The following is a 12,210-nucleotide window of genomic DNA, read 5'->3' as shown; positions in this document are numbered from 1 at the left end:
AACGGTCCTAGTACTGAGCCTTGCGGTACTCCATATTGAACTTGTGATAGATATGACATCTCTTCGTTTACTACTACAAACTGATAACGGTCAGATAAGTATGATTTGAACCATGACAGTGCAATTCCACTAATGCCAACATAATTTTCGAGTCTATTTAAAACTGAAAAATACTGCCTTTTCTAGTATTTTTGACAGAAAAGTGAGATTTGAGATCGGCCTGTAATTGACTAATTCTCTAGGATCAAGTTGTGGTTTTTTAATAAGAGGTTTAATAATAGCCAGTTTAAAAGTTTTCGGTACATATCCTAGTGATAAAGATGAATTGACAATATTAAGAAGAGGATCTATGACCTCTGGAAGCATCTCTTTCAATAGCTTAGTCGGTATAGGGTCTAACATACATGTTGTTGATGTTGATAATTTAACAAGTTTAGACAATTCTTCCTCTCCTAAAGCAGTAAATGAATTGAATTTTTCCTCAGGGACACTACAATGCACTGTCTGACACGATACTGTAGTAGACGGTTGCATGGTTATAATTTTCTCTCTAATATTGTCAATCTTGCAAGTAAAGAAGTTCATAAAGTCATTACTGCTGTGCTGTTTGGAAACATCAGAAGTTGAAGCTTTATTTCTTGTTAATTTAGCCACTGTATCAAATAAATACCTAGGGTTGTGCTTATTTTCTTCTAAAAGTTTTGAAAAATAGGCAGATCTAGCAGTTTTTAAGGCCTTTCTGTACTCAATCATTCTCTCTCTCCACGAAATGCGAAAAACTTCTAGTTTTGTTTTCTTCCAGCTGCGCTCCATTTTTCTGGCTGCTACTTTTAGGGCCCGAGTGTGCTCATTGTACCATGGCATTGGATTAATTTCCTTAATCTTTTTTAAATGCAAAGGAGCAACTGAGTCTAATGTGCTGGAAAAGACAGAGGCAATAGTTTCTGTTGTAACATTGAGGTCTTCTAAGCTGCCTGGTATGCTAAGGCGATGAAACTGATCAGGAAGATTATTTATAAAGCAATCTTTAGTGGTAGAAGTGATGGTTCTACCATATTTATGGCAGGGAGGCAGTTTAGCAGCCTTGACTAAATGTAGTAAACACAAGACTAGATAATGATCTGAGATGTCGTCACTCTGCTGCAGAATTTCAACGGCATCAATACTGATTCCATGTGACAATATTAGATCTAAAGTATGATTACGACAATGAGTGGGTCCTGACACGTGTCGTCTAACTCCAATAGAATTTAGAATGTCTGTAAATGCCAATCCTAATGCGTCTTTTTCATTATCTACATGGATATTAAAATCACTAACAACAAGGACTTTATCTGCAGTTAGTACTAACTCCGATAGAAAGTCAGCAAATTCTTTGATAAAGTCTGTATGGTGTCCTAAGGTTTATATTATTTTTATTTTTATTATTAGCAGTCATAGGCGTCTACTCATAGATAATATATAATATTCTCCAGTCTACTATATAGTCATTATTTTCATATATGCATCTTGAAAGAAAATGTCTTGCTATTGCACACACACACACACACACACACACACACACAGTATAAGTGAACATGCACGTTTTTGACAGAGAATCACAAATACACATACACATTAATAGCATTCAAACTACTTCAGTGTTCAGTGCTAAAATATCTTGTCTTTTTTATTATTATGTTCTGTCACTTTTCTGTTTCGTCTGACTCAAAGTTTTCTAGCATTAAACGAGAGTTTGATTCAAGTTAATTTTGAACGCATTTTGTTCACATAACCTGAAGAAGGCCTGTATTCTGAACTGTTTTAACACACCCACGTGACCAGAAACTCCGCCCCTTTACATACCTCACCAGGAAGAGACTGTCTCATTATTTTTCCGTTCTGCAAAACTGAGTCTTTCATGTCTCTACAAAAGCAATAACAAATCCGCGATCAATGGAGAATGACGAAAAACGCTTTCAAGAAGATTTATGAAACGTTTGTTTCTGAAACAGACTGTAGATCTTTGTGATTCTTGTTGTTGTTTATTTGTGAAACCATCATTCAGAAAGTGAAAGTAAAAGATTGCTGGAGCTTAAACAGTGAAAATGGATTCACCAGCTAAATATGATTATATTTGTCCCGTGTGTCATGAAATCTTCAATGTTCCTGTTATTTTATCATGTAGTCACAGTTTCTGTAAAGATTGTCTTAAGCAGTTCTGGAGAACAAAGAAAACTCAGGAGTGTCCTGTCTGCAGGAGAGCATCAAAACATCAACCTCCAATTAATCTGGCGTTAAAAAACTTGTGTGAGTCGTTCCTGAAGGAGAGAAATGAGAGACATTCATCTGAGGAGATCTGCAGTTTACACAGTGAGAAACTCAAACTCTTCTGTCTGGAGGACAAACAGCCTGCGTGTGTAGTGTGCTTTACTTCACAACAACACGACAATCATAAATTCAGACCCATCAGTGAAGTGGTTTCATCATATAAGGTAAGACATATTTATATTTGAGGATTAAAGCTTGTCATAAATAAATGTCACCATTTTGCTCATACCATGTATTACATACATGAACATATGACAGAAATCTCTGGCGTCTTACAGATTTTTACTTTAAGAGAAACTATGTCCCTTTTTACAAGACGTAATATAAGTCTCAGGTGTCCCCAGAGTGTGTATGTGAACTTTCAGCTCAAAATACACATCAGATCATTTATTATAGCATGCCCTAAATGCCCGTTTGGGTGGGAGCAAAACACGCAGTTTCCATGTGTATCTTTAAATGCAAATGAGCTGCTGCTTCTCCCTTTTCTAGAAGAGGGTGGAGCCTTTATGGCTCATGCTTCAGATATTCCCAAGTAGATATAGCTGCATACTGGAGATCTCCAAAAACATCCATATATGTTTCTATATTTACATGTCAGTTCAAATTGAAATTCAAATTTATTTATAAAGCACTGAATAAAACAACAACGTTGACCATAGTGCTGTACAAAGAGTAACACTATGAGCAGAAGACAATTTTTTTAAAAAAAGGAACACATTCATATAATTATATAATTAATACAAAAAGAAACCTTAAAAAGACAAAATACATCTTAACTAAGATCAGAAGAGGCATATATGATACTAGCAACCTCTGCACTTATCTATGATCGAACGCTATCATAAAAAAATATGTTTTCAAGTGGCTTTTAAACTGCGTCCCTAATATATAACGGCAGGCTGTTCCATAATTTAGGGGCAGCGACCGCAAACGCGTGGTCCCCTCTGGATTTCATCTTAGACCGAGGAACAACAAGAAGTTTCTGTGATTGAGATCGTAGGGATCTTATTGGCTTTTGTTCCTGAATTAGATCAGCAATATAAGATGGAGCTAAGCCATGTAGAGATTTAAATACAAGTAATAAAATTTTAAAATTAATCCTTAAAGAAACAGGCAGCCAGTGCAATGACTTTAACACCAGGGTCTGTCTAAGACTTTATTTTGAGCACCATAATATACCGAATTGCAGTAATCTAATCTTGAGACGATAAACGCATGAATAACTTTTTCTAAATCTTTCTGGGATAAAAACGGGTTAATCTTAGAGATCATCCTCAATTTGAAAAAACTCGTTCTGACAATTTCATTTATCTGCTTGTCAAATTTTAGTGCGCTATCGCAAGTCATCCCCAAATTTTTTACATGATGTTTCCTAAAGGGGCTCAGGAGACCCAGCTTAATTTAAACTGCGTTATCAAGTTCAGAAGGACCAAAAATAATCAATTCTGTTTTCGATTCATTTAGCCTCAAAAAATTTATAGACATCCATGCCTTGACATCATTCAGACAAGCCAACAATCTTTCCATGACAGTGGAATCATTTGACTTAAATGGTACATGCAATTGTGTATCATCTGCGTAGCAGTGAAAGGACACACTGTATTTGTGTAGAATTGAACCTAATGGGAGCATATAAAGAGAAAAGATAAGCGGTGCTAACACAGACCCTTGAGGAATACCACACGATAAAGGTGATGAAGCTGATGTACACTCACCCATACCAACAGAGAAACTTCTATTACAAATAGGATTTAAACCAATTTAAGGCATTTCCAGAGATGCCAGCACGTTTCATGTCGTGAGATGAGTATATGATGGTCAATTGTGTCAAATGCTGCTGTGAGATCTAAAAAGTGCAGTCATATTCCCTTGATCGGTTGCCAAAAAATATCATTAAAAACCTTTAATAATGCTGTTTCTGTGCTATGATGCTTCTTAAAACCTGACTGAAATACTTCACAAATATCATTTTCATCAAGGAAAGACTCCAGTTGAATAAGAACACTTTTCTCTAAAATCTTGGCCAGAAATGGAAGTTTAGAAATTGGTCTATGGATGCAGAGAACGCTATTATCCAGATTTTCTTTTTTCAGTAAGGGCTGAACTACAGCGTGTTGACAGTAATCGGAGACAATCCCTGAAATAAAAGTTTTATTTATTATAGAAGCTATATATGTAACATTTTGGTTGCTAAATTATTATTCATTATGTAAACAATTAAGGCTTTGTACCAGGGGCACAGGAAGATGTTTTAGGTTAGGGTGCTGTGGGGTGGGGGGCAATTAAGAAACCAATAAGAATCAATACAGAGTCTATAAAACATGTCAAAACCCTAGGAAACACAACAAGCGTGTCGGTGAGAACTAGTAGGCTACATCCATGAAATTTCCATGAAATAGTTTTAAGTTACGTGTTACCTGGCCACAAGCTAAAGATCTCAGCATAAATGCCGATTAAATTATTTGTTATTAAAGTATCAACATTCACAAACCACTGTTAATTTAAAGGGTTAGTTCACCCAAAAATGAAAATTCTGTCATTAATTACTCACCCTTATACCGTTCTACATCAGTAAGACCTTCGTTCATCTTCAGAACACAAATTAAGATATTTTTGATGAAATCCAAGAGGTATATGACTCATCCATAGACAGCAATATAATTGTATATAACAGCAATATGTTGTACCTAAATGGTATATATTATAACCTTTTGAAAGGGTACCACTCAGTGACAGCATTTGTACCATTTTTTTCTGAGAATATACTCATTAAATTAGAAAAAAGGGTAAAAAAGAATCAGCAGTTGAAATTATTGCTGATTGGTCTGTGTTTCACTGCTTCAAGTCGAACACAACCATCATGTCTAAGACAGTCAGTAACGGTGTTCAGCCTTATGTTCAAATCGGAAGATTAGCTGTACAACTTGCTAACAAGCACATTCTGCAAGGCGATTTGCAAACTTTCACAAAATATAATTAGGCGTCCTAGATCTGAAATTGGATCACTAACAGTTGGTATTGTTCCATCTTTGAGAATTAACTTTTGTGCAAATCCTGTCTTTCACTGACGCTCATTTGCAAAGTCGTTAGCACAGCACAGAAAACATTGCGCAAGTTCTCTTTTGGATCTTCTTGCGCTTCAGTGGTTTAAAAAAGTGTCAAAAAAGTGGTTTAAAAAAGTGTCTTAAACTCAGCTCCTGGAAGTTTCTTGTAACCCTGAAGACCTTTATTAGCTGGATCAGGTGTGTTCAATTAGGGTTGGAGCTAAACTCTGCAGGGCAGTAGCCCTTCCAGAACTGAGTTTGAGACCACTGGTTTAAAATCACATTAAAATGCAAACACAGGAATCATTAAGCAGAATTGAAATGCATGTGTCTTATTGAATCCCCGGTTCTTGTAATTTTGGAACTGGTTCTCGATACCCAACCCTAACATTAGCCAGAAAACTGGAACCAGCTTGTTTCCAGAACTGTTTCTGATTTATTAAGGACCATTGTTGGTCATTTATGTTCAAACACTATGTAAAAGTGAATTTTATATAATAGGTCTCCTTTAAATTCTAGGAGGAGCTCAATACAGCACTGAAGTCCTTTCAAGAGAAACTTCAACACAAAGAAAACATTAAAAGAGAGTTTGAAAAAACAGTTCATCACATCATGGTGAGGATTGTTTTGTTTTTTGTTTTGTTTGTTTGTTTTTCGACATTTGATATTAGAACAGATGCATTGGTTTGTCTGACAATTTCATGTTCCTTTACTGGCTGGAATAATGCACACACAGAAAACTGTTGAGTAGAAATGCTGAATGCATGTATTCATTTAATATAATTATATAAGTTCCTAATAGATAATTACATAAGGTCAATTTATTATTCCATAGTTTACTCTTTGAAGTCTATGAAATTAAAATTTAGAAATTTTCTATTTTTTTTTTCTATTCCCTGTGGGTAATAGATAGGTGCGTAGGACTCAGACTAGAGAAATTATTGACAGTAGCGGCCTTCCGGTGGGCCGGTGACACTCAAGGGCTTAAGATGTTTGTGATTTTAACATATAGTCTATGTTTAAATGTTTTGCCACTTCCTTGAGCAACATAATATATAAATCTAAAGTTTTACTCTATAAAAATATAAAGTAATGAATTGAAGAAAATGTTTAAATGTATAAACGTGACATCTATGAAAGAGTGTAGCCTATGTACAAAGAGAATCACAATGCTGAAAGACATGTTCAGTAACAACTTTTTATCTGAAATTAAAATAAGTAAATGTTGTGTTTGTGGTATACAGCCACAGACCTGATGCAAACTGCAAATGCGACAAATGTGAAAGCATAGTAGTGCGTGCTGCTACTGCTAATGCTACAGTACTAGTACTTCAGAAAGTTAAAGTTGTAGCCCACATTTACCCACTCACTCTTCATGCTGCTCTAGAATCCAGAATCAGTTTTAGATGATTGAGGTGAATGTGTTTTGATTTCAGTTTCAAGCTGAGCACACAGAGCATCATATTAAACAGCAGTTTGAGAAGCTTCATCAGTTTCTCAGAGATGAAGAAGAAGCTACAATCACTGCACTGAGGGAGGAAGAGGAGCAGAAGAAGCAGATGATGATGGAGAAGCTGGAGGAGATGAACAGACACATCTCAGCTCTTTCACACACAATCAAAGACATGGAGGAGATGATGAAAGACAATGACGTCTGCTTTCTGAAGGTCTGATTTCAGATCATTGATTGATTGATTGATTGATTGAGTTCTTGATGATAAATGGTGTGTTTGTTCTACAGAAGTTTCCAGTCTCAAAGGAAAGGTGAGTGATCTGCTCCTGTCTCTGGTCTCTCTGGTTCTGATCCAAAGCCACTGCAGTTCTGACTCCTGAATGTTCTTCCAGAGTCCAGAGCTCACAGCCGGATCCACAGATGGCTTCTGGAGCTTTGATTAATGTGCCACGTTACTTGGGCAACCTGCCGTTCAGAGTCTGGAAGAAGATGCAGGACATCGCCCAAAACAGTGAGTCTAACTGCAGAAGATCTGTGCTGTTACACATACAGATGGGTGGAGAGTTAAAAGTTCTTTATGACACAAACTGAAAGATGAGGGGCTTTCGCTCAGCATTGTTATAGGAATGCAGTTATAGGAATTAGCCATCAGGGTGGTCCCCTAAGAACTACATTTCTCCTAGCGACATTTTCATGGTTGCGTTCGCATCAAAGGAACTTTGATTTTCACCGCCAGTAGGAACTCAGAAGTGACGTAAACTGGCTGACAGCGACACCGTTTAACGTCAGTGTCATGCCCACGGATAACCCTAGAGGTTATCCACCCACCACAGTCTCATATAATCCTGTGGGAAACACTGGGAAAACAATAAATCTTGAGGGTTAGAAAAACTCACTGGTTATGAAGGGTTATGAGGGTTATGGGTTAACACTTTTTCCCTATGTGTTTTTATTGCTCTTTGGGCATGAAAAACAAGCTTTGAAATGTAATTTTTTAAAAACATATTTTTCAAAGAGATTTCCAGATGATTTGAGTGGACCGCATGCATTTATGGTTTAAACTGAAAAGATAGTGTATTAAAGTATTGATTACTGTAATAACACAGTAAAATTGTGTGTATTTGACAAACTATTGTAAAATTATGTAAAATATAAATGCTAAATATTGAAAACGCAATTGAAATTCATACAAGTTGAACTTCGGGTATTTTTGATGGAATCACATCCTCATGTTCTGATATCAGAGATCTCTACAACCTGTCAAGGAAAAACTGTGGAAACCCTACTCAGATGCTCCCTCCAGTGTACCAGAGTATGGCGATTTACCTTTATTAGCTGATAATTCTCATTATGTTCAAGATGGACACATTTCTACCATAGCTCTGAGAAAACCTCAGGTTTTTTCAATCTCATCTGAAATGAGCAGTGTTGGGGGTAACGGATTACAAGTAACATACATAATGTAATCAGATTACTTTTTGATGAATGGAGTAAAGTAATGCATTACAAGTAACATGGATAATGTAATCAGATTACTTTTTTGATGTATGGAATAAAGTAACGCATTACAAGTAACATGGATAACGTAATCAGATTACTTTTTTGATGTAAGGAATAAAGTAACACATTACAAGTAACATGGATAACGTAATCGGATTACTTTTTTGATGTATGGAATAAAGTAACGCATTACAAGTAACATGGATAACGTAATCAGATTACTTTTTTGATGTAAGGAATAAAGTAACACATTACAAGTAACATGGATAACGTAATCAGATTACTTTTTTGATGTAAGGAATAAAGTAACACATTACAAGTAACATGGATAACGTAATCGGATTACTTTTTTGATGTATGGAATAAAGTAACGCATTACAAGTAACATGGATAACGTAATCAGATTACTTTTTTGATGTAAGGAATAAAGTAACACATTACAAGTAACATGGATAACGTAATCGGATTACTTTTTTGATGTATGGAATAAAGTAACACATTACAAGTAACATGGATAACGTAATCGGATTACTTTTTTGATGTATGGAATAAAGTAACACATTACAAGTAACATGGATAACGTAATCAGATTACTTTTTTGATGTATGGAATAAAGTAACGCATTACAAGTAACATGGATAACGTAATCAGATTACTTTATTGATGTAAGGAATAAAGTAACGCATTACAAGTAACATGGATAACGTAATCAGATTACTTTTTAATGTTACGAGTAAAGTAATGCATTACAAGCAACATGCATTATGTACTCAAATTACTTTTTGATTACATGCTGCAATGTGAATTGTATGAATTGTAACTGAAATATAGCTATTGATGCACAATGTCCACTATAGTGGAATTTTCTCCCAATCTAAAATAAATACTTGGGAAATTTAACTGTGATATGACTCATTAGATATTGCTTGATGCTACATTTTTTTTTTTTTTTACCTGCAGGAGTCATATGCAAGAAAATGCTTTTTGAAATAGCTGTCCATTGTAGTGATCTCTATGCACAAAAAGGTTAAATAAAAAAGATTTTCAAGTCAGTAAACTAATTAATTAAGAAAAAAAACAGTTTGTAAGAAGATGTACACACGTTCATAAGATGTAAACATATGTAAACATACGCATTGCATGTACACAGGGTATTTTTGAATCTGATAGCAAAAAGTAATTTTCAAGTGTTTACATGCTATTTTTTTTTCCAGTGTATCAGATTATTTCAGGTCTACACCAGCCCTTTCAAGCATTCAAAATTTCATTCAGATTGATTTGAGGTGTCTACATGAAGGCATTTCAGTCCAATTGACCATCAATATGATTACAAACGGATTATTTGTATGCATGTAAATGAAGCCATTGACCATGATCAGAGAAAAATGTCTTATGTGTTTGATCAACAGGATGAGTGTCATCATTTATAATAATCTGTGAACAGTTTATTTATCATTTGATCATTATATGAACAACAAAATAAGAGCATCTGTTGATTGTGTCTCATCAGCTCCTGTGATTCTGGATCCAAACACGGCTCATCCAGATCTTGTCCTGTCTGATGATCTGACAAGTTTGAAATTGAACTGGAACAACCAACCTGTTCCTGATAATCCAGAGAGATTCGACTGGGATCCCTGTGTTCTGGGTTCAGAGGGGTTTAACTCAGGAACACACTGCTGGGATGTGGAAGTTAAAGAGAGTTCAGACTGGAGTCTTGGAGTAACTACAGCATCAAACCAGAGGAAGGGACGTGATTTCTATAACACTGATGTCTGGAGCGTGTGGTTTGATCGGTACAGCCTGTCTGAACGGACTGGCTTTCGTGTTTTTCAGCAGCTTGATTGTGTGAGAGTGTATCTGGACTATGACAGAGGAACGGTGTCGTTCTCTGATCCTGTAACTAACACACATCTACACACATTCACAACCACCTTCACTCACACACTCTTTCCATTCTTTTGTTGTTACACTATTTTCACTCTTAGGATCTTACATTTGAATAGTCAGTAAATGTTTTAATCCTTCTTTTATCATTTTTCCAATATTTAATCCATATCACATGAGTAATGCTGAATTCACACGCCAACAGATTTTTGCAAAATCCCTTTCACTGCAAATTTGGATCTGGATTTGGATTGGCTATAATTTTTAATTATTTCCTTATCACTTATCGCGTGTGTTTGGTTTGGTTGTGAAACGTAGTTTGCAGACCAGACAGAGTTGTCAGCAATTCTTCATATTGTAAAGGAATTCTTCCTGTTGAAACCCCCTGTCGCGATCCATCGTGCAGTGTGCACACATCAGCGACTGAATGCTATGCCATTTAGTTGTGCAGTGTGAAAAGAACAGTGATCTGATGACTTTGAAAATCATGCAGTGCGAACTTGGCATAAGAGTGCTCTTGATCTGAACATCAGTACGGTGGCTGTAATTGGACCGTGATGATCACATGACTGATATCCAGCACTGCAATACCACTCACACTCTCATATTGCTTTTAGAAACATTACTTGGTCGGAATGAGTGGGAACCCTGAATATTTGTTTTTGGGTTTTTTTTTTTTTTTTTTTTGTTCAAACTAATTCTCAACTTGCTTGGGTGAGCAGTGAGACAGTGTGGCTTTACTGACATCTAGAGGTAAAATTGAGCAACTGACTCAAAACGTCAGTGGATACATTACAAACATGACAGTCAACAATAATACGAAACATTTCAGCTAAAAAAGGATTTGCTCTCCATCCTAATGTTTCTCGGCTGGAGGATGGATTTATTTATTTATTTATTTTTTTAAAAAGTGTCATTGATTTGAAAATATTGGATGAGAACTGAACTTAGCTGGATGACATGTTTTCTGTAGAGCTGTTTTATATTGAACTCATTTCAAAATTGATGATATTTACAACAGAACTGAATCAACAATGAACTGACCTTAGCTGAACAATGACACTGTTTTCTTTTTAAAGCTGCTTTCCTGCAGAATTGAACTCTGTTTACATCACTGATCACTCATTATCTATATCAGAATCAGAATGAGTTTTATTGTATATTTACACTTATGAAGAATTTGTCTTGGTGACAGAAGCGTCCATGGCAGAGACAGAATGACAAGGGTCCAGTGATGTCCTTCAGGTGGGCCAACGCCAGTCTCTCAAATGACTTCTTGACCACAGACGTCAAAGCAACAGGTCTTTCAGTCCTGTGATTTTGGGTTTATTGGAGATGGGGATGATGGTGGAGCATTTGAAGCAGGAAGGGACTTCTCATAGCTCTAGTGATCTGTTGAAGATTTGTGTGAGGATACGGGCCAGCTGTTTCCGGAAGACCCGAAACACATCCTCTACACAGATCGTGGAGGAGGGAGGGGGATGGGGAGGTGTTGATGAATGCATGGAGAGAAGGTCAGAACTCTAAATCTCCTATGATTCTTCAGTTGAATCTTTAGTAAGCCCTGAATGATTGTTCTCATAGGAAGAATTGGAACAAGTAGATTAATGCTGGGGATTCATTTGGTCCTCTAAAACATCTACTTGAGACGAAGTTGAAACTGAGGAACATGCAACAGTTGAAGTTTTAGCAGTTTGCTGAACATTGCTATGACCAACAGAGGCTTCCTAAAACCTGCATATGTTACAATCTGATGCCTACAAACTTGTTTAGAACAAATCAATTTGAACTTCGATCCAGGAAAGTAACTGTTTACCTCCTAAATGTGAAAATTAACTGTTGACCGCTGGGATGCTGTTTCTGACAAATAAAACAGGTCAAAATTCTCTCAACTATATCTCAGGCATTAAGATAAGGTTACTGTCTGGTTATGTGTGTGTGTGTGTGTCTATACTGCATGAGTAAATATATGTTCAATATATTTATACACATATAGTACCATATCTTATCACATGT

The 12,210-nt window shown here is 36.1% G+C and overlaps 1 protein-coding gene across 3 annotated transcripts; it reads left to right on the top strand.

Moving 5' to 3' along the window:
• Positions 1–1,718: 1,718 nt before the first annotated feature.
• Positions 1,719–12,091, top strand: LOC127509949 (zinc-binding protein A33-like). 3 transcript variants are annotated; one of them, XM_051889356.1, is made up of 6 exons: positions 1,719–2,474; positions 5,874–5,969; positions 6,791–7,021; positions 7,096–7,118; positions 7,200–7,318; positions 9,818–12,091. In XM_051889356.1, the coding sequence occupies exons 1-6, from the start codon at positions 2,088–2,090 to the stop codon at positions 10,318–10,320; spliced, it is 1,359 nt and encodes a 452-aa protein (XP_051745316.1). In that variant the 5' UTR covers positions 1,719–2,087; the 3' UTR covers positions 10,321–12,091. The 3 variants fall into 3 exon arrangements, with proteins under 3 accessions (XP_051745316.1, XP_051745317.1, XP_051745318.1); XM_051889357.1 differs by lacking the exon at positions 5,874–5,969; XM_051889358.1 differs by lacking the exon at positions 5,874–5,969 and having other exon boundaries at positions 2,248–2,474; positions 6,791–7,118.
• Positions 12,092–12,210: the final 119 nt, after the last annotated feature.

This window comes from Ctenopharyngodon idella, chromosome 3 (assembly GCF_019924925.1).
Source record: "Ctenopharyngodon idella isolate HZGC_01 chromosome 3, HZGC01, whole genome shotgun sequence".
Lineage (NCBI taxonomy): Eukaryota > Metazoa > Chordata > Actinopteri > Cypriniformes > Xenocyprididae > Ctenopharyngodon > Ctenopharyngodon idella.
The sequence above is the reverse complement of the archived record's forward strand: the minus strand, read 5'-3'. Positions and strand labels throughout refer to the sequence as shown.

Bases quoted from the DNA above. Each gene is read 5' to 3' on its own strand.
- LOC127509949 (XM_051889356.1), top strand. From the start codon at position 2,088: ATGGATTCACCAGCTAAATATGATTATATTTGTCCCGTGTGTCATGAA. The intron at 2,475-5,873 runs GTAAGACATATT...TTTAAATTCTAG, and splicing joins AAGTGGTTTCATCATATAAG to GAGGAGCTCAATACAGCACT. The intron at 7,022-7,095 runs GTCTGATTTCAG...TTTGTTCTACAG, and splicing joins ATGACGTCTGCTTTCTGAAG to AAGTTTCCAGTCTCAAAGGA.